The 22,094-nt window shown below is 37.9% G+C and overlaps 2 protein-coding genes across 3 annotated transcripts; both read left to right on the top strand.

The window, feature by feature from the left end:
• The first annotated feature begins 1,157 nt into the window (after positions 1–1,157).
• samd7 (sterile alpha motif domain containing 7) lies at positions 1,158–9,998 on the top strand. Of its 2 annotated transcripts, none has more exons than XM_055058144.1 (9): positions 1,158–1,436; positions 4,948–5,084; positions 5,216–5,339; positions 5,881–6,005; positions 6,103–6,184; positions 6,814–7,490; positions 7,576–7,691; positions 8,296–8,406; positions 8,704–9,998. In XM_055058144.1, the coding sequence occupies exons 2-9, from the start codon at positions 4,982–4,984 to the stop codon at positions 8,938–8,940; spliced, it is 1,575 nt and encodes a 524-aa protein (XP_054914119.1). In that variant the 5' UTR covers positions 1,158–1,436; positions 4,948–4,981; the 3' UTR covers positions 8,941–9,998. The 2 variants fall into 2 exon arrangements, with proteins under 2 accessions (XP_054914119.1, XP_054914118.1); XM_055058143.1 differs by having other exon boundaries at positions 1,158–1,442.
• A 256-nt stretch (positions 9,999–10,254) lies between these two features.
• sec62 (SEC62 homolog, preprotein translocation factor) lies at positions 10,255–22,013 on the top strand. The gene is made up of 8 exons (XM_055058292.1): positions 10,255–10,323; positions 14,180–14,288; positions 16,176–16,281; positions 16,447–16,636; positions 17,254–17,349; positions 17,427–17,487; positions 17,587–17,706; positions 19,137–22,013. The coding sequence occupies exons 1-8, from the start codon at positions 10,288–10,290 to the stop codon at positions 19,667–19,669; spliced, it is 1,251 nt and encodes a 416-aa protein (XP_054914267.1). The 5' UTR covers positions 10,255–10,287; the 3' UTR covers positions 19,670–22,013.
• The last annotated feature ends 81 nt before the right edge of the window (positions 22,014–22,094 follow it).

Genomic DNA, 22,094 nt, shown 5'->3' with positions numbered 1-22,094 from the left:
GTCATGAAAGGTCAACCAGCCCCAACACCTTCTTCAAATTGGACAAAGTCAAATTCACTCAGCTACGTTTGGGCTCCAAATGTTTTTATTTGAGCTGCTTTGGTTGAAGATATTAATGACATTTTGAAGGTCATTTTATTTTGTAAAAGGATTAAATTGTTGTTGTTTAGATACCATTGTAATCTTTATAACTTGTTATACATTTAACTGAAGAAATGTAAATCAGTTTACATTTCTTAAAAATCTGGTTTTTGTTTCTTAAACGTCCGATTATACTGTTGAATTTAGTGCTGTGATAATTAATAGATCTGTGTTATGTAGTTTATTGTCTTTTTTAGCAAAACAAAAACTTTTTAAAACAGCCAATTTCACTGACTGCATAAAAATCCTGATTTAAGATTTTTCCTGGTTGAGAATTGCGATATTACACCCTACTTCATAATGTCACAGGTTAAAATAATTATTTGAACAGCATTGTTGTACCAATAAGAATAATGCAACTTCAGTTCAAATGGAGCATTTGTTCTGAAAGGAGGCTCCAATTCCTGCAGATTGAACAGAGAGATTCAGATTCAACCCCATGTTGCACCCTCTATCCCACACCTCCGTGTTGTTTCTGCTGTTTGGCTAATTTTCTTTGCTGCCCACCAACTGTGAACAACTAGCTCCTCACTAGGCATGAAAGAAAACATCATTCAAAGTGCAGACCCCTTCTTTAAGCTTGGTTAGCACAAACTGTCAGATTAGGAGGTCTGAGAGGATGATCCAGCCAACATTCAGTCGGATTTCTGCCAAATTACCACCAAGCATGTTTGGGTCAGCTCTTTTGCACCCTGGGGAGCACAATACTCCTGACACCCAAACTAGACATGTGTACAAAAAAAAAAAAAAAAAAACAGAGATTACAAGACTGATCAGTGGAGCTGTTGCACTCTACAAACAGCAGGTTCAGTTTCTCTGCATGGTGCCACTAAGCAGCGAAGGAGGGGGCTGGCCATTTTGCCACTAGAAAAGGAAGCTAAGCATTTAGGTGTCTTAACTGTGGCCTAAAGTGCTAACACGGGATTAGTGAGGTAAACGTTGAAAGAGGTTTAGCACTCCACGCTTAGGGACCAGTGCTGCTTCAGTAATTACACATCAGTTGCAAGGTGCAGCGGGTGGTTGGATGGGAGATCATAGTGATGTCAGGACAGGGAGGGCTTACCGCAGGAGATAAGGCCAGCTAATGGAGATGAAATGAATCGGTATTTAAAAGGTCTCTCTTAGTTAAGGCACTTTGCTGGCAGCAGATTGTGCTCACTCTGCTGCCCAGTTGGATGCTGAAGGAGAGACAGAGGAGAGACGAGCTCTTGTCGGTTTGAAATTACGTTCAGGTCGTATTTTTGTTTTTTCTTCTCACCTGAATTGCAGCGACGACACCTGCAAGCTCTGCCAAGGTAAAGGTGAGTCACTAAAAATGTTTTGTTTTTTTATTGCACAGTTTTTCTTTCACGTTTTTTTTTTTTAATTCTTTTACTGCAACATATGCTGCATAAACATAACCTCATGGGTTGATAAAATTAACCCAGCACCTAACAAGAAATACAAGATACAAGAAATGTATTTTTTTCTGTTTTGTTAAATTTCCTTGTGAGAAACTAGACTGCATCAGCAAGAAACTTAGTTTACAGTAATTAGTTCATCTTCTTCACATGGTCAGTTAATAATTTGAAGGAAAAAGTAATAAAACGGGTTAAACTAGCATTTTATTACGGGAAATTGTTTCTGAAAATGGCATTCACGATGCACAAACGTCTCAAGAAATGCAATCTGCTCCATGCAATTGCCAGAATGTGCACGGCTGCAACCTGTGTTGTGTTGGGGGATTAGGAAGGACTAGACATCGCTTCTGTCTTGTCTGATATGACCTCCTCAGGACTCTATCTAAGTTGTCAGCAATTTTTCTCTTTAATTCATTCTTGTAATGAGATTAACCAGGCAACTGCAAATCCGAGGAGCCCAATCCCCGGATTTGGCAGCTGTGGTGTGGCCTCTGCTCGCTGAAGGAAATACGGCAGAGGTGGTTGGTTTTTTTGGGGGAGGAGGGGTTTCTGTGCAGCTCACCTTTCGTTACAGTTTCACTCGCACAAAAGTACAAGATGCTTAAAATGTGCATGTCAGGCTTGTTAACCTCAGGAAAGTGAGGTGAGGTGAAGTTCAAAGAAATCCAAACAGCAATATGCTGCAAGTTGGAGCTTGTGTTTTGCCTGTAATGTATTGTTTGTATTTCAGTCAATATATACATTTTTTAAAAGTATAGAGAGGAAAACTGATGAAAAAAATGCCAATAAAACAACTCTCATTGAACTTTGTTTGCTTGCTTAGCTTTTGCTTGTATAATAATTAATTTTCTGACGCTCATGCTTGTGTTTTAGCTAAAATTGTTGGGTTGGTTCTTTTACACATTTGGGTTATTGTGACAAAACAGTTTTATTCTCTTAGGATAAAATCAATCTTTTATTTTCCATGGATGTTGGGTGTGTTCAAGATTTACTCTTTTAACCCATAGATTTGCTCATAAAGTTAATGGGGACGGTCAGTATTAGAAAAATCACTTGATCACTAAAGCTAATGCTAGGTTTATTAAACACTAATTAATAAAGCTAATGCTAGCTTTATTAACTACTAATTAATAAAACTAGCAATCCTATTTATAGTTTTCCAGACAATACTGGACCACACAAATTACTAAAGTTTTTTTGTTTTTGTACTGTTGTAACCATTAAAAAATCTCTCCTTCAGTTCAATTATATAAGTGGAGACACATTGTTGATACCATCATAAAAGATCAATGTAATTTTCACAGGTGACATAGCGTTGTTGTTAGCAGCTGCTGGAAGTAACTAACAAGTTACGTAGTTACTTTCCAAATCGAATAATAAGATATCTAACTAAGTTACTCTTTCAAGGAGTAATCAGTAATTCGATTAAAGTTACTTTTGCAAAGTAACTGTGCCATCAGTGGTCATAGGTTCAATCCCCATACTGGCCAATTGAAACACAAAGACTTTCAGAAAATCAACACTTCAAATTTAAAAAAAGGCTGGAAAATAAAATCAACACTTCAAATTAAGAAAAGGCTGGAAAATATACTTTTGCACATGCTGATTCTGAAAAACATTGGAGTATGAGCACTTTTGTCAAATCTTCATTGTGGTAAGATCATGTATATTTTTCTTAAATCGATAAAAACTCATCATTTTGTTTGGTAGATTAGCTCAGCTGGTCAGTCCTTTGAATTTAATTCTTTCTCTATTCAAGGCAAACTGAACAACTTTTCACCATTAGAAATTTAGATTTTTGTAGACTCTTTCTTTACTCAGATGAAGCTGCACATTTCACAAATTTTAATACTATGTGTAAACCTTCAGTTTTCACACTCGTTTTAGAAATAAAAACATTTTTTTAAAATCCTTTCCACTGATTTGCTGATGTTAGTGGTTGTGACACGGATAAGGAAGGCGCTAGATGTGGCATGTGTTCGCGCCACATAGCTCCACATAAACCGATTGCTTCCCCAGATTTATCCCCAAGGTGTTTTTGGGACATCCTGGGAGCTAATGGAGACTAATAGGCTTAGCACTTAGAGGTGTATTGTCCGGGATGCTTACTGGCAAGGTTTGCTAAGGGTAAAACTCTAAACGTGCGGATTACCTCTAACACATCCCTTTAAAGTGCTGTATAGCCAGGACTTAGCTAATAGGATCCTGGGGGTAGCAGGGACCTGGGAAGGTGGGGATGGTGGAGTGGGACGGGCCAGGAAGGTCAGCAGATGTAGGCAGCAGACTGTTGCAGGACTAACAGAGGGATTACAGCCCTCAGATTACACGGCTTTCAGAGGGAACTTGAGGGACTGTGGATAATGCATGATGCCTTGGGGCATTTTGTCATGGCAGCATTTGTCTGGCAAGAACTGGACTTCAAAATAAAAGTGCACAGTTAACATTGACAAACGTATCAATCATACGCTACTTTAATCAGCCTAAGAGGATTCATTTAAAGGGGTTGCCAGAGACATTCATGATTGCAGCTGCAGGTTGGCCCTTAATTAGCAGAACTGGATTACTGAGTCATTTACAGTATCATATTTTGTAATGGGATTTGGGCAATACGGTGAGGCTGATTTATTTTTTCCAAGCCTCAAATGAATTCTTGTCTCAGTGTGTGCTAGACTTGAATCGCGACTAGATGTCCTCGCAAGGATAGAAAAACAAAAGACAAAATCATCAGCAAAAGAGCATGTTTGCTGGCCTTTGCACAAGAAGAGGATTTGGATTTACAGATTAATTTTGTGATGAAGGTTACAGCCAAGGTGGATTTAAGATTATTAGTTGAGTTTGAAAGGTGAGATTAAGGGTGAGAGGTTAATGTGGTGGGCGACATCTCCAAGGGGAGCGCTAGAAAAGATCAAATTTAATATAAGGAAACGTTTAAAAAGAAACAGTTTTTGAAACATACATAACAATGAGGTTGTTTTATTTTCAGAAAATATGAGAGAAGTTAAGGTTTCATGCTCAGGCTGAAAATTATAACTTAGTAACTTCAGCAAACAATATTCAGGTATTTGCTCTCATTGTTATTAAATGTTACTTTTTATTCATTTTGATAACAAGCATTAGAAATGATTATTTAATAAAGTATTAAATGATTCTGTTTCTATTAATTTCCGATGCACGCCCCCTTTAAAAAAAACAAAGATATCTGCTGTCCTCTAGCGGCAAAAAGAAGATACTACAAGTTCAGCGATTGTGAAAACCAAGCAAGAAAAATGTCCTCCATAAAATCCAAACTCAAAACATTGTAAAATAATTACTAATGAGTTGATCTTCTTATGCTAATCAGCAATTAAATCACATTATATTAAAGCTAATATCTGAGAAAATCCTGTTAAATTCTGTTTATGAGCAGGATTCCTGTGGCGGTTGAAGGTGGTGTGCTTGTAATGACCCCCCGGGAGCAGCTGAGGAAGATGACGGCGATGGGCGAACAGGGCACTCTGGATGAGAAGCACTGGTACCGGCTGGTCAACGGCATGTCAGCTGGAGGTGAGGATCCATCTCTTCATCCAAATCCATCTTATAGACTCTATACCATTGACAGTCAGAGCATGTTACAGTTTCCTGTCCTGTCAGATGAATCTCATTGGCCTGTGCTGCTATTTTCTCCGCTCTTGTAGAACTGAGGCAAAGACAGGAGATGATAATGAGGAACCAGATGGCCATGGCGCCGCAGATCCTCGCTCAGGGCCAGCAGAGGCTGCAGGGGGTCCCGGCACAGTTCGAACCTCGATTTATGGAGAGGTCTGTATCTGAATTCACCTACATAACTAAGTCTTCCTGCACCCAAGAGTTTTAAGCAGACATTTTAAACTTTTTGGAAATATCTATCTTAATACATTTTAATAGTACAAAATTTTCAATTTAGCAGTTTTATTTAAATATCTAATAAAAAAATTGTTTTATCCGTCAGATGAAGGATGCGGATTAATTTAATTTTGAATTGAGAATAAATAGAAAAGTTATCAGATATTTATAAAATATGATGTTGTATTTGACTTTGGATTCTCTAAACTAATCTTGTTTATTTGGACTGAGGGCAGAAATTACTCTTTGGATTGTAACAATCCAGAATAGATAATCCAAAAAAGTTAAAAATAAGCAACAAAATTCAACATGAAAATGCAAAATAAGCCACAAGAGTCTTTTCCAAAAATTATCAACAATGGAAAGATAAATCTTATTCAACAACAAAAATGTGAAGTTCAACTAATTGTTTTTCAACAAGTTGTCCCACTACAAGTTGTGGTGAGCTGCCTGACATCTCATCCTTTGACCTCATCAGGGAGTTGGTTCCTCCCTCAGAGATGGTGACATCCGAGGCGAGGCAGATGCACATGGGGCCTCACCTCGGCCCACCTCTTCCGCCTCACGCCAACGTCCTGCCTGGCAGAACCTTCCCTGGACCAGGTGAGCGCAGCCGTCCCACCTGAGAGGATTCCAACCTTCGGTGTTAGGATTTAACAAGATGTTCTCCATTTTTTCCCCCCATCTTCCTCCTTCTCAGCCGGCTACGGCTTCCTGCCCTCGGAGCCAATGGAAACGGTTGCCCGGCGGCAGGAGCTCATACACAAGCAGAACATAGCAAGGTAGAGCATGCAGAACGTCATCACCACACTGAGAAAATTCAAAGTCTTACCAACTTGGTCTATTTAGTGCAAATATCTTAGTACACTTGAAATAAGACAAACAACTTACAATTAACTTTTCTGCTTGAAATAGGAGATTGTAAATAATTGTTAGAAGTTAAACAATCTTTCAATAGACCACAATATTTTCCCCTTATTACAAGTTAATATGTTTTGTTCCACTGTCACATTCTTTCTTTTATAACTAGTTCTTTTTTTAATCAATATTAATTAAGGAGTTATTGATTTAAAGACAGCTTGTCAACCATGCTGAAAAGTTATTCTGGTTTGTCTTATTTCAAGAAAATATTTGCAGAAGAAACAATAAGATATTTTTCCCTTGTTTGATGTGAAATAATGCGCTTTTCCATCACTATTGAGGAATTATTGAGTTAAAACAAACTCTGATATTGTGCTGAAAAGTTACTTGTAAGTTAGTTCTGTATTATTTCAAGATATTTGCACTTCAAACTCGACCAAAAACACTCAGCTTGAGTTTGTGTAGGGGTATCACATCCTGCTAAATTCTCTCAGTGACAGAAAGTTTGTTCCTACATTTCCACCAAATGTCTGTGCTGACTTATCTTCAGGATGGAGATGAACGCCATCCTGCACCAGAAGGAGCTGGAGAACGCTCACCAAAAAGGGCTGATGGCGATCGAGAATCCTATGTCGTACCATTCCAATCCCATGCTCTTCAGAGGGCGCCAGCGCATGCCGGACGGCCACGACGTCTTCGTCCACCGTCCCTCCCTGGATGAGCTGCACTCCAATAGCATACTCATGTCGGCCAGCCCCTACCCACCCATCAGCTCGCTGCACAGGGAGAGAGGTCGGAGGGCTGGGAGGAGGCCCGCCGTCCACAAGAGCACGGAGAACCAGGCCACCAGCCTGAAGGGCCAAACTGAAGACAAAAGTGTGGAGCAGAGTCCAGAAGCCACATCTGGAGAGGAGAAAGAGCTGGAAGCGAAGGGGGATGTGGGAGAAGAGTGTGGCACGAGTAAAACGCACCACCAAACGAAAACAGACTCTGAGCTGACCACAGGAAGCAGGAAGAGCTACAAAGAGGGAGAGGCCGGGCTGCGTAAAACCTGCGCTGCAGCTCAGGACGGTTGTTCAGACATGACCAACGGGGCTTCGAATGATAAAGAAATACCTGGTCAGTGTTCTGCTTTCCAGGAAAAATTCATTTACCCTTCCTCTGGCGGAGCTCTCACAGGGATGCCTTACGTCTTCCCTGTCCCAGGAAATGGCTTCCTTCCATCTGGTGAGTCTGTAAAAGCAGCACGAGAATTACAGCTTCATTTAAAACTGTGAGATGATTTAATTAACATGTACCTTCTGCTTTCCAGGTCCGCCAAATCTCTTTCTGAACGGTGAGGAAGTGCCAGAGGACATAAGGAAGTGGACGGTGAACGACGTCTACAATTTCATCAGCAGTATACCAACATGTTCAGAATACGCTCAGGTTAGTCACAAGAACCATCTTTATCATGTTTTCTCTAACTTTCTTTTCTTTGTGTTATAGAGCTGTACTATTACAAAATTAAGTTTTTTGCATATTTGCTAAAACTCTCACCGTGTCGTGTGAACAAGTAATTTGTGGAAAAACTGAGCTCTTCCATCACCTCCCAGTGCTACCATTATCATCTGAAGAATAGAATCCAAACACAACCAATCAGAGCCAGAAGGAAGGTTTTAGTGCTGTCAATCAACCTATTGACGGAGAAACAATTTTCCATTGCAGAAAAGCTGTTTGGTGGCCATGTAAACTAGCTTGAGCATTCATGGCAGACTGCGCTGCAGTGAACCAGATGTTGTGTAGCAGAAAGCAAAGGGAGGGTGTGAGCAGTGTGTACACTAGAGTGATTAACAGCACTAAGACCCTCTTCCTGGCTGTAGATGACATCAGGACCACAAGAGGAAAGCAGAGGACCCTGATCTTTTCACAGCTTATCTGTCTCATATTCCACTGTCACGACAAAATGACAATTTCAGCAAATAAGTAAAAACATGTTTTTCATAAATATTATAAACTGCAGCTTTAATTTTTTCTGAAATTATTTCTCCAGACATTTAAGGACCACATGATTGATGGAGAAACACTGCCGCTTCTTTCAGAGGAGCACCTACTGGACACGCTGGGGCTCAAACTCGGACCGGCTCTGAAAATACGATCACAGGTACACAAAAAAATTAGTTATTCATTTAAACGTAGGAATAAGGCAAAAATTTTAAAGTTTAAAATAATTGGAACAAGTTCATCTACACACACTGAGGAGGATTTCAAGGAACATTTAAAAAAATCTCATTGCTCACTACAGTAACGAATGAAATCTTGGTCTAAAAATGTGCAATCCATTTTGATGGCGTACTTGTCTCTAAGTATTCCCAATGAGGAAAAGTTAAGCTGGTTATTGCCATCATCATATGCAGCTCTCTGTATCTAACCTACATCTACTTTCCTTGCATGTCTGCAGGTCTCCAGAAGAATGGGCAGCATGATGTACATGCTGAACCTGCCTCTTTCCGGCGCCGCTCTGCAGGCCGCCTCCGAAAAGCCCGGGGACCGCTCACCAGAAATGGGCTCCCCCGTCAACTGCAACAGCGAGGATATGGTAGCGAGCCCGAGAGACCCAGAGGTCATCAAATCCACTGAACATCTTCACGAGGCGGAAAACAGTTCCCCTCCTTCAGCCAGCAGTGAGATGGCCTGATCTCTGCAGACACCAGGGACAAATAAGAACTGAACCAGGTTCAGGCCTGAAGAGCTGTTTCTTTTGTTTACGTCATGAGTCAGTGTTAACGATGGTATTTTCTGTTCAATATGCCCATACATGTACATAGTAAAAAAAATCAAAAATAAATTTCAATTATATTTTATACATTATAGTTTCTGATTGTAGATTTTAATTATTTTTATAAGCTTCTGATTCTCTTTGTTTATTCAGCTGAGCTAAAAACAATAGAAATTATGTGTTGCAGAAACACCAAATCTATCCCAAAAATGAATTTTTGGTCTAGTTTCAAGTACAATTATATTAGCACAGCTAAAATAAGATCAAACTAACGTGCATGTAACTTTTCAGCAATATACAGTAGCTTGTTTTAAGTCAATAATTCCTGAATATTGACAAAAAAGAACAAGCTACTCTGGCAGATATTCACATGAGAATTAAAAAAAAAAAAAAAAAAAAAAAAAAAAGATCTGCCTGTGGAACAATTAGTTTTATTTAAAATCAATATTCAAGAATCAATGACTTGAAAGAAACTATTATGTATTGCTTAAAACTTACATTTGAGTAATTGTTGTCTGATTTCAAGCATACTTTGATATTTGCACAAGAAAATAGACAAAAATACTTGGGAAGATTTTGTGTTTTTACAGTGTGGGAAACATTTAACTACTATATAATGGCTTATTTTTTCATTTTGCCTCTGCTGTTTGATACTTTTTTGCATTTATTTGATTAAAAATAAAGTCTTTTTCTACAAATTAATATGCAGTAGAGCCTCTCCTTATATGTGTGTCAGTATAAAGTATTTAATCCTTGCAGCTGAATCACATCTCACACACAACGTTGCATCCATCACTGCAATTAGTCCCATCCAAACCAATCTGCTGTAATCTCCTGCAATATTCCCATTGGAGAGAAGTCAAAATGGCAAAAGAAACAGCGACACCCAGAGGCGGAAATACGGCACTTGAGTTTACATTTTGTGAATTTATAATAAAAAAAAATAGATTAATTAACAAATTAATTTTAATGTGGCATGTCTTATGAAAAAAATTAATACTACAATATGCAAGGAACATTTTAAACATGTAAACATGAAATGTAAAATTTCTTCTCACCCTCATTTTATACAAATAAAAAAAATGAACTCTCAGTTCAGTGTCTTATTTTACAATTTACTGAGCGCGCCATTATTAATTTGAAATGGCTTAACTTTGACCATTAAAACTAAAGGTAACATATAGTTGTGAATGCAAAGCTCTGTTTTCTCGCTGCCGATGAGTCTCGCGAGACTTTACACACGGGGTAGCTGAGTTGGAAAGGATCATGGCGGAGCGCAGGAGGCACAAGAAGCGTATCCAGGTAACATCACTTCATTCGCGAAGAAATGTTGCGTCCGCCGGTTGGTACACTACAAATAAAATTCGGGGTCGGTTTGTACGGCGAACCGTCGAACTTTACCCCCAACGGCAGCCTTTTCTAACGCAAGAGTCGTTAAATAACTGAGAGCAATTGAAGCTGTAAGTAGCTAACGGTTGCTATGATTAGCAAAGCAGCGAAAATAAATACCAGTTTTTACTGCACTTTATCTCGCATGCGACCTGTAGCTCTCATACATATCCCCCACTCCTGCCATTTTATGGACGGTTCTCCGCTTTCTGTCTTGCTCATCCTTTTCATTCTCATCGAGGCTGAAGTGGTTATAAATGTTTTCTGGCTAAGCTGCGTCAGCTCTAAGCACCGTGTTTACATAACGAGGGGCAATTTAATTAGCGAGCTGACACAATACACTTCTTCATGTGTCCAGGAAGATGAATTGGAGACCCTCTTTGAGCGCCTTGAAGACAAAAAACTTAAGAGTATATGGACCTGTACCTACAGGCTTCATTAACTTCGTCCTCACTGGAATACAACGAGCCGTTCACTTCTGTTCATTTGAATTATAGTAAATTAAAAAGAAACAGGACGACGGTGAAATATTGCTGGAAAATTCCGAGAATTTGTTCTTCTCAACGCTAACCTAGAAAACAAGATGGATGCCTGGCAGCTTGTAAACGTTTAGGTTGATCTCTATTACAATACTTGTATTTATCTCAGTCATCAATTTCGATCAAAGGAATCTTGCCTCAAACAAACATAACTACATGCATAACTGTTCTGTTTTGATTTGATTTGATTCATTTGTTGCAAGGTGATTCATACCTTTTTTTGCTATTAAAATGAGCCTTTAGTGTCTTAGAAAAGTTTTTTTAACAATCTGAACCTAACACACTGAAATAATTTTGGGATAAGATATGACAGACCAAGGATTGTCAGCCTTCTCTATTCACTTAAAATTTGTCTACAGCATCAAAAAATAAAATCTATTTCAAAAGGGAGTTAAATTAAATGAGAAATTTATTTCTGTTTAAATTTTTTCTTTAATAAAATGAATTGTCTAACACTTCCAGAGGGGGGAAAAAACATATTTTACAAAATAAGGCCATCTGACTGAGCCTTTCTCATTAATATCAAAAATATAATAGGAAACCCACTTAATAATATACACAGCTTATTTTGAAACAAACCAAAAAAAAATTATTGTTGTTTCAAATGCTGTGTCATTGCTGTGCTTCCATTGTAGTTGTTAAGTGCAGATATTGCACAAAACACAAAGAAAAAAGACAAAAAAAAACCCCATTATTATTGTCTTTATTATTAAAAAACATTCCTTGCAACACATGTTTTATACAACCCACGTGTTGAAAGTCCCTGTGATACACAAACACAAAGTAATGCATAATTTTAAATCCAATAACTTTTTTTAAAACCTATAAACAAATAACCAATAAGAAAGGCCAGTGGGCTAAAATGCAAAGCCGTAATATCAATACTCAAATCAAGACCACAAAAAGTTGATTCTTTAAAATAAGATATACAAATTTGAAGTGAAAACATTTACTAATCCAAGATTTGACAAAATATTTAAACAGAAACCATGTCTAAAATGAACATTATTTAAATAAAGTGCATTACTTATTTAACTAGGTATATTAAAACATGTTACACTATGTTAAACTAAATACAAAGCGAAAACATCATTGTATTCCACATGCTCAGACACAAGTTAGATTTAAAGTACATTCATATGTAATATATCACTCAGTATCACTTTGGTTATTGTAAAATAAATTTATTTTTGGCTTTCTTTAGAAAGAACCATCCTCTTCTTGGTCTTTGTGATGCTTTTTGTTCACTAATGTTCTCTAAAAACTTCACAGAATGGCTGGATTGATACTGAGGTTGCTTTATATACAGGTGGGCTTTCTTTACTAACTAGGTCACACCTAAATGTGGTAGATTTTATTTAGAGGTATTACATTAAAAGAGGAAAAATACACTTTCTGGCCACACAGAACTGTTGTAAAAACCATGTATTGTCTTCCTTCCACTTAAGAACTACTACTTTGTTGGTCTGTCACAAAAAATCCCAATATAATATATTTAAGTAGCGTTTCCCAAATCTGCTTGTCCTCAAGGCACACTGACCTGCATGTTTTCAGTTTGGCAACACCCTGTTAAACAGCCATCAATTGAAATCATGTGTGCTGAAGCAGGAGAATTCCTAAAACATGCAGGGCAGTGTGACTTGAGGACAAGGGTTGAAAAACACTTGATTACAACGTGAAAAATGTCCTAAAAACTTAGGAAGGCACTGTAGGTTACGGTGTGGTACTCCATAATAACTATAATGCAGCACTGAGCATGCAGTTGACATTTGAAATGTGCAGACTGGGACCACAAAGTGACTACGACGTTGAATCAGCATTTCCTTAGAACGGCTGTATCGTTCAGACCTGCTTAGTTGAGAGGAGCTTATTCTCCTGCGATCAACCCAGGTAGGTCCTCGGTCATACAAACTAACAAAGAGATTCCCTATTCTTGCCAGGTGCAACTGATCTGTCTCTAATGGCTGCTTCTCCAAACAAAGGGGCGTTTATAAGCGTGGTTGTTCCTCCTGGTGGGGATCAAAGCCAGCTGGACTGAACGAAGCAGCACAGAATCTCTAGATTGATTCTGCCTTTTTTTTTCTTCTCTTGCCTTCGCTGCCATGTTGCTCGTCGCTGCTAGCAGCAGAACAGACACACAGATGTTGAATGAGGAGTGTGTGTCATAGGAGGCCAATATATTGCATTGCTGTTGTAGCTTCATCCATCAATATGTGTGGAATTGCAATTGAAAAGGATTACTTGGATGTAATATTTGGTTGACTCTACTATTTTAATTGTCATTCATAAAAAATCTGTTTTCCTATAACGTATTTGTTCATTTAGATGGACTGTCATAGTTAGTAGGTAGTAATGACCAAGGTACTAAAGGGGAGCAGTCCAGACGCTTTGATGATGGAAATGAGAGAAATCAGTAGTCAGAAATTGCTGCGTTGACTAGTTACTGTCAGATTTTTATAATCAGATTTTTATGTTTAGTGTTCACAACTTCTTGATCAAAAAACTAGTTTCTGAAAATTATAGAGATGAGCAAACTGAACCTTCAATATCAGTTTGTACAGATTACCTTGTGAAGGGAAATCATAATGAAGATGTAAGATCAGCATCTGTAAAGTATTACTTATTTTAGGAGCTTATCAAATGTCACACCTTGTGTAGAGAAAACAATATGTCTAAAAGAAAGATAAACTAGATACAAAAGATAAAATGTTATTGGATGTAACATTTAAAGTGTCTTTGGCGTCTTTTAGTTTCCAACAATTCCAACTCCTCCATGTCATATGAATGTTTATAACTTTACAGGATAAAAGAGGAACTTTCCTGCTTTGTTTAGCCTTCCTGTTTGCGACTGAAAGTCTGTCTCTCACAGCTGAACTAAAATACAGATGTTTCTAAATACTGTTTTTTTTTTTTTTAGGTAGCTTCTCATACCTTCACGCTTTCTCTGACCTCAGATTGAAAATGGCAACTTTTAGTTTTCTTCTTGCACCATTAGCACCCAAAGTCATCTCAGCAACACTATGCAGCTAATTTACCTTTGCATCTAAAAAAAATTACATTTGCTTAAGAACAAACTTATGCACACAGTAAAGCAGAATTAGCAACGGATGTTTTCTCTCAATGGATGCTAGAAGACGCTGGCTTTCCCTCATCACTTACCGTCTCATGGGAGAATAAGGTTCTCCCATGAGGTCATTGTGTCTGACTCTTGGTGCTGTTTGTCTCTGCAGGAGGTGAGCGAGCCCACCAAGGAGGAGAAGGCGGTGGCCAAGTACCTTCGGTTTAATTGCCCCACCAAGTCCACCAACATGATGGGTCACCGAGTCGACTACTTTATTGGTTAGTGCTCAGCTTAACAAACATGAGGAAAACATAATGCTTGGCAGATTTTGTTTGTTGGACATTTTTCTGCCTCACAGGGTTTATATTTTTTGTATTTTGTGGCACAGCTGATCCCATTTGTCAGTTTTTAGAAATGCTGTGAACTATTAAGCTGCCAGAATAACTTGTGAATGCTGAAGAATTTATTTGTAGACATAGATCTGCACCAAAAACCTTCACATCACAGGTTTTGGTGCAGTAGGGGTGAGAATTGATCTTATTTATTGGTGTAAATTTCTTATCAAAAGAAGAATTTTAATTTATCCTTGTCAATAAATTCCAATTAGTGATATTTAAAGCTCCCTCTAATCGTCTTTACTGTGTGGATTGATAGTTTCACTGTTTTCTCTTATGTTCGTTAGATAAATCCATCAATAAGTATTTATACATTTGAAAGTAAAGTTAATCTGTCCAATCTAATGAAACAAATTACACTTGTTTATGTGACTGGTGTCCAAAAGAAGTGCGTTTCAAATAGAAACATTTTTCAAGAGCTGTAATTGCTATAACACAGTCATAGTCATACACTTATCTAATAAAGAAGTAATAAGTCGCAGGTATTGTCATTTTTATAGTTGTTACAAAATATTATGATAAAAAATTTTAAGTCCGTATCACCCACTCCTACTGCTAGGAAATATACAAAGAAATATTTAACTTCAGTAAAACAGGGAATAAATGATTCATCCCAATAGAAATGTGTTTTAAATAGAACTATTTGCTCACAGTTTCATCTCAGTGTGCAGCAAATAAGTCTTTGTTCTGTACTTCAGTCTATATGAGAGCAAACATGGATAAAATCAGGATGTTGTCTAGTTGGCTGCAGCATAAGACAGTGAGGTGATAACAGCAGCTCATTGTTATGCTGTCAGGCTCAGTTATTGTTCAGTGTTTAATTGTCTGTAGCAGCAGGCAGCTGTCTGTACAGACCAGACTCTCATAAACTCACTGCAGGTTTGTTAATTGAAGCCAAGAAGAGATAAAGACGATACCTGACACCAGCGTGGAGACGGAGTTGGAACAACAGCCTTAAACACATTTATCCAGAACTGCAGCACAGGAATTAGAGCAAATTCATGCATTGAAATGACACCGGCAAAGTCCTGATCTAAATCTGTTAAATTGACGTGAAAGTTTTTTTCCAGATAATCTGATTGATCAATATGTCTGATTTACATCACAGTATTTGGGCTGAGACCGTTAATCCCCATGAATGTATTATTGAGATAATTATCCACTGATTTAGTAATCAGACTTGAATGAAAGATCATTTGCTGAAAGAACAACATTCTCAGAGAAGTAATTAAGACAAAACTGTACAAAAAAGACAAGGCAGGAAAAACGTTTTGTATATAAATATGTTCTACTCAACTCCTCAAGTGGTGTGGGTTTAGATTACCTCGGTCAAATTCTGTAAACAAAAAAAACAAACACTAAGCAGCTTTTACTGTGCAATTATTGATCTGTTGATACCCCAAATAATCAACAGATCAGCCCTAAAGTGTATTAATGTTAATCAATAAAGTAATAAGAACTGAGCTTTTTACATGTTAGAAGTATTTGTCTAGCTGCAGATTCATTTTTTGCTACAAATTATGAAGCAATCAGTAAAGGAATGCTATTACTGCACTTTAGGCAATACAGTGTTTATTTTCTTATTTTGAGCATAAATTAAATTATTTGCATCCTTTAATCTATTTCTGCTATTGTGTACAACAGGCTTACGTAAAAACAAAATCAGCAAAATGTGGCCATTTTTCAAATTCAAATAATCAATAGATTAACCGAAATGATCATTAACAGCAGCCCTACAGACGTGACGTTTTTCTGTTTCTCTACGTTCAGCCTCCAAGGCCGTGGACTGCCTGCTGGACTCCAAATGGGCCAAAGCTAAGAAAGGAGAAGAGGCGCTGTTCACCACCAGAGAGTCGGTGGTAGATTACTGCAACAGGTCCGTCAGCACATCCAACTCTGGGTGGATCACTGAGATGAGCCGGTTTTACTTTCCAAAGCCACAATTTCTTACATTTTTTCTCTATATATGTAAATGGGGGACTTTCAGCAGTAAATATTACATACAGCTCCTGAAAATCAAATATTTTCTTCTTGTTTGCAGACTCTTAAAGAAGCAGTTCTTCCACCGAGCTCTTAAGGTGATGAAGAAGAAGCCAGAGAAAGACGCTAAGAAAGAGAAGGAGAAAGAGAAAATCAAGAGTGACAGCAGCAAAGAGGAGGAGAAAAAAGGGAAGAAAGAGAAAGAGAAGAAGAAAGAGTCTGAAGTTGCTGAAACCAAGAAAGAGAAAAGTGTAAGTGACTTAGAAAAAATCTGGAAATGGACAGTAATTATAGCTTATCTGCAGCTGCTTTTTCATTACTTATAACTGAACATCATTTTGGTTCTGTCTAAAACAAACAAATTATATTTTTTCTGTTACCTTTACTCTGAGCTGATCGACCTCAAAACAGTCAGTGAGTTGATATTTACCCAGCTGTTTATATTTACCCAGTTCAAACTTTAAATATTTGAGGGGAAAACTTTTGTACCTCTACAGCAAAGAAATATTTAGTGACGTCCTAAACGTCCTTCAACGTCCTGGTTGAATCATCCATTGCAATCCTGTGTTTTCCCTAAGAAAGACAGAGTGGCATCTGTGACTGAAAAAGCTACAAACCCCACAATTAGGAGAAAATATATCAGTTTTATTAGTATTTCTATACATAAAGTTCTCGCTCTTAAAGAAACACGATGCACGGAAACTTTGTGTGAATCATATTTGATTCAGTTTAAACAATTTTGATAATTGTCCTAAACAGAATTTCTATTTAATAATTATGTTACTATAACTTACAATTTATTTTAATTTCAAAAAGAAAACTCCACAATGAGGGTTGTGATTGTAAAACAGACTTTCTTTCACGTTAGGATGAAAGCCCAGGAACCCCAAAGAAGAAGAAAGAAGTGAAGAAAAAGTTTAAACTGGAGCCTCATGAGGATCAGCTGTTCCTGGATGGGAATGAGGTGGGAACCTCTGCGTCTTTGAAAAGCTGTTCCTTCAGGAAGTGAAAAACGTAACGCACGTCTCTTTGCGTCCACAGGTGTACGTGTGGATTTACGACCCGGTTCATTTCAAAACGTTTGCAATGGGTTTGATCCTCGGTAAGTCAGGCCTGCAACCGAAAGGTTACCGCGAATGGAGCGATCGCCTCACCCTCTTCTTCTTCTCCTAACTCTTCTTCTTCTTCTTCTTCTTCTCAGTTATTGCAGTGATTGCAGCAACCCTGTTCCCGCTGTGGCCTGCAGAAATGCGTGTTGGAGTTTACTATCTGAGTGTTGCAGCTGGCTGCTTTGTGGCCAGCATCCTGCTTCTAGCAGTCGGTGAGTTGAACTGTCAAAATAAAAGATCACAGTTTGACAGAGTTTTTCCACACAGTGACAATAATGTTTTAAAAATACGTTCATGTGATGTTTGACTTTAAATGCATTAAATACTGATACCAAAATGTAACTAAAATCTTATCGCCTACTGTCCTGGTGTGTTGCTCATGGAGAACCATTTAATTCAAAAGTTTGTAATAAATAACCACTAAGTATGTAACTAGACAAATGAATGTTCCAACAAAATAAAAATATCTGGAGCTTATTTTGTTAATAATAGTTAATTATTTGTCTAGGTTTTTTTTTATTTTTTTTTACTTATTTTAAGATTTATTCATTCACTTCCATATTTATTTTGGGATTTATGTTAGTTTTTAATTTCCATCAAAAAACCTTATTTGAAAATAAGAATATGAAATAAAAAGAACTTTGAATAAAAACAGAGTTAGAGAAATCAAAGTAACTGAAAAATGTAAAGTAGCTTACAAAACAAAAGTGACAGAATTATTATTATGAAATAAATACATAAGAAACATTTATTTATTTGATAGAGCATTTTTTAATTATTTATTAATCACGGTATTCATTTGTTTAAATTTGAATTAATGGGCTCTCTATAGCTTTCTTGGTTTTGTGTACTATTAAACTCCAATAAACTTCAAAAGAACAGGTCAAACTCGAGGCCCAGCAGCCAAATGCTTTTTATGTGGCCCTCCAGACTAAAGTTAGAACCTTATAGTTAACAGTTGAGTGCTTGAGTGTTGTTTTATAAATCAAATCAAATCAGTTTTTATCTTTTTCTGCCAAAATACATCCATCAGTCCATCCAGTTTGTTTTTCCACAGTGGAGGAATTTCACATAAACTCAACAGATCCCTGCAATTTTTTCACACTAATGTATCTTTGCAAATGTTCCTCAAAAATCTCCAAGCCCATTTAAGTGACGCTGACTCCCACCTGCAGGGGGCAGTGTTTCTTGATTGTACTACACCGCTGCCTCAGCTTTACTTGATGTCAAGTTATCGATGTGGCAAGTAACAAAAAAAATCACATTTACCGTCATACATAAGGGCAAATTCTAATTAATAATAGTATTTAATTTTAAGAAGTATTCATTAAATGCAGTAACAGGTATTTATTGACATTTTAACCATTTGTTTTATCAATACATTCTTTGACATTTATAATCTTGATGCTCCCCAAAATGACGAGTTTGGGGCCCTGCTCTGAGTTTACGCAACTGATTCTTTATTTTAGTAAAGGTGACTGAATATAAATGCACCCCACACTTTTCAGATCTTTTTTTATTAAGGATATTGAGAAAGAATGCACTCATGTGATTTAAAAAAGAAAACAAACAACATTTATCAAAGTTTTATGGTGTACTGTGAGAAAATGTCTTCCTATCCAGTTGTTCCTTCTCTCCTCAGCTCGCTGCATCCTCTTCCTGATTATCTGGCTGGTGACCGGCGGACGCCATCACTTCTGGTTCCTGCCCAACCTGACCGCAGACGTGGGCTTCATCGACTCGTTCAGGCCGATCTACACGCACGAGTACAAAGGGCCGCGAAGCAGCGACAAGAAGGGCTCCGACAAGACTGACGAGAAGGACGGCGCCGCCTCCCTCAAGGCGCAGAAGTCGGACAGCGACGAAAAGTCGGACAGCGAGAAGAAGGACGGCGACGACGAGGAAGAGGACGAAGACGAGGAGAGCAAAGAGGCGAAGGGAGACGCGACGGAAGACCGCCACTCGGATACGGACAGCGACCGCCGGGAGGACGAAGGCTCGCAGCACAGCAACGGAAACGACTTTGAAATGATCACCAGGGAGGAGCTGGAGCAGCACACAGAGGAGGAAGAGGAGGAGGAGGAGGAAAACGAGGAAGAAGGAGAGGAGGAAGACGAGGAGGTGCACGAGAGGAAAGAGGGCAGCGAGAGTAAAGTCCAGACTGCTGAGACATAAACTTCCAGTTCCATCACTCTCGTTTCCTCCCTCCCTGCTGTGATCCCAGGACCTGCTTGTCCAGCCTCTCTGGCAGCACAGAGGCTCCGTCTCATGTTGTTGAGATCTTCCTTCCACTAAACAGAACCGGGATAGACACATCGCTCACAGGTTTACGGCCATAATGATGGGGAAAATGTTTAAAAAAAGAAGAAGAAGCCTTACGGTGGAAATGATTCCTTTCCAATTAAATGTTATTTATGTTAAAATGAAACTGCTGTTTGCCTGAGGAACCTATCAAAACACCGCCTGCCAGGGTCTTTACTTCAGTTGGAGAACAAGAAGAGGTCCAATCTAGATGATTGTGGGAAGTCGTGTTTCACCGGTCAGGACGTTTTGGCACTTCCTGTCCGGTCATCTGGTGAGTCCGGTAGATTCCTCAGGCAGAAGGACAATCGTGGTGCCAGCTGTTCATCCTGAGCTCAGCCAGACGGACCAAATCCCCAAAACCACAGAGGCAGATTAAAGGTCTGCAGAGTCTCTTCAGATTCATCTCAATTCATTAATTTATTCACTAATTCAATTCAGAGAGGAAAACTTCTGTGTTACATAAATTCTTTGCACATGTTCAGATATTTGACTTGTTTATTTTGATGAATATGTCTTACAGCTAATAGCCACATCAGCAGGCCTTGTTGCTGGTGCAGTTTTTTGTTTTAGTTCCACTCAACTTCCAACTTATTCATTTCATTCAATTCATGACACTTCTTTTTTTATTTTATTTAGTTTTATTCATTAGCTGTAAGTCTTAGTCATCACTATGAACAAAATAAACTTTTGAAACATTTTACCGCGTAATAAATCTTAGTTTAACTTTTTGAACTGAAATACTCTAATCGATTGAGATGCTTTTGTTTTTTTTGTTTGTTTGTTTTTTAAATAATCTTATTGCAGTTGCCCTTTCAGTATAAAATATTTTTTCATGTAATTTATCTCTACAAGTACATTTAAGCTACCGGAGACAGCTGGCATGCTAAATATTTTTTTAGATTTTGTTAATACTGCAGAATTTGCTGATGAATTAACTCTGTAAGAGCTGAAGTTGGGAACAAACCAGATCTAAAGTGAACTCTAGTGCCAAACACACCAAATAACTAAAGCGATGCACGATTAAACTCGAGCATCTGAGTTCAGTTTTATTAAGCCATTTGTTTTGTAACTACAGTGTCAAAAATGCTCTCAAAAAGCACAGCGCAAAGTTGTTAGCATGCAGGTAAACAGAGAGGATTCTGGTCTCAATGAAACCGTTAAAACTGCGTTCACACCAGACTCACCCAAAGGAGTTGTATCTAGACTTGCGCAACCAATCAGTGGGCTTATTTTTTGAGTCCAGATCCGCTCACTGATTGGCTGAGATCCAGTCACTGAGGTCCAAGCTGTTCTTTCACTTTATCTTTGGGTTAGAGGCTCTTTTTAGGCATAGCAAGGATTATATTTAAGTATAAAACAGAAATGTATCGTTTATATATGGATTCTATTAATGTATCAGATATATGCATATAGTACTCAAAGTCTAAGCCTATAAAACAACTTTTTTTCATTTGTTCTGTCATTGTTTCTATCTAAATCATAGAGAATAACTTTTAAAAGATAGAATCTGGGAATCATTGGATTGCAGCATTATTATTTTTTATTAGATTTGCAGCTATGTCAAAGTGTGTGATGTGGTTGGTTGTGAGTTACCAGGTCTATTTTTCTCCCTCTAACAAAGAAACCTGAAGTTTCCTGTAACACAAACTGATAAAAAGGTTTAACATCAACACAGCTTTCTGTACGTCGTCTAGTCTAAGTAGTTTTTTTTCCCTTAATGTAGTCCTAACGAGGTGCCGCATTCTGATTTTTCTAATTTGCATGTCGTCCTGTTTATCATTCTGTTTCCATCATTTTTTTAATTTTTCCTTTTTAAAAAAATAATTTTTCCTTTTTTTTTGTTGTTTTGAAACGGGCAAAAGTGCATCTGTTTGCGGAGATGCCAGCAGCTCAACTCTGATTCTTCACACAAAAACAAAACGATTCTCCCAGCTGTTCTTGACTGTTGCAAACTATCGATCTGTTGTGTATCGTAGTATCACCCTATGCTGCTGCTGCTGCTGCTGTTTCTCGTCGCACATTTACAGGGAAAATTCAAGTAAAAATGTTTTAAAAAAAAAACCTTCCACATTTTATCTCTGGTGTCTTTTATTTTTTACCACCTTGTCGATGTCACTCTCAAGACTGTCTTCTAAGATATTGAAGTGTAATTTACTGAAATTGGATGTCTGGATTATATCTGTATGTTATCATTGCAATAAAAACCTAGAAAGCATCAAGAGAATGTGTGGTTTCTGTCACTGTGTGGAAAATGTAAGAGTTATAACAAAACTGTCAATTTAGGATGTACTACAAA

Source organism: Poeciliopsis prolifica, unplaced genomic scaffold (assembly GCF_027474105.1).
Source record: "Poeciliopsis prolifica strain line A6 unplaced genomic scaffold, Auburn_PproV2 SCAFFOLD050, whole genome shotgun sequence".
Taxonomy (NCBI): domain Eukaryota; kingdom Metazoa; phylum Chordata; class Actinopteri; order Cyprinodontiformes; family Poeciliidae; genus Poeciliopsis; species Poeciliopsis prolifica.
This window is presented reverse-complemented; position numbering and strand designations above follow the sequence as displayed.

Excerpts from the sequence above, each read along its gene's own strand:
- samd7 (XM_055058144.1), top strand. The coding sequence starts at position 4,982 with ATGACCCCCCGGGAGCAGCTGAGGAAGATGACGGCGATGGGCGAACAG. Across the intron at positions 5,340-5,880 it reads GAACCTCGATTTATGGAGAG|GGAGTTGGTTCCTCCCTCAG; the intron begins GTCTGTATCTGA and ends TGACCTCATCAG. Across the intron at positions 7,491-7,575 it reads AAATGGCTTCCTTCCATCTG|GTCCGCCAAATCTCTTTCTG; the intron begins GTGAGTCTGTAA and ends TCTGCTTTCCAG.
- sec62 (XM_055058292.1), top strand. The coding sequence starts at position 10,288 with ATGGCGGAGCGCAGGAGGCACAAGAAGCGTATCCAG. Across the intron at positions 16,282-16,446 it reads GTGGTAGATTACTGCAACAG|ACTCTTAAAGAAGCAGTTCT; the intron begins GTCCGTCAGCAC and ends TCTTGTTTGCAG. Across the intron at positions 17,488-17,586 it reads TGCAATGGGTTTGATCCTCG|TTATTGCAGTGATTGCAGCA; the intron begins GTAAGTCAGGCC and ends TCTTCTTCTCAG.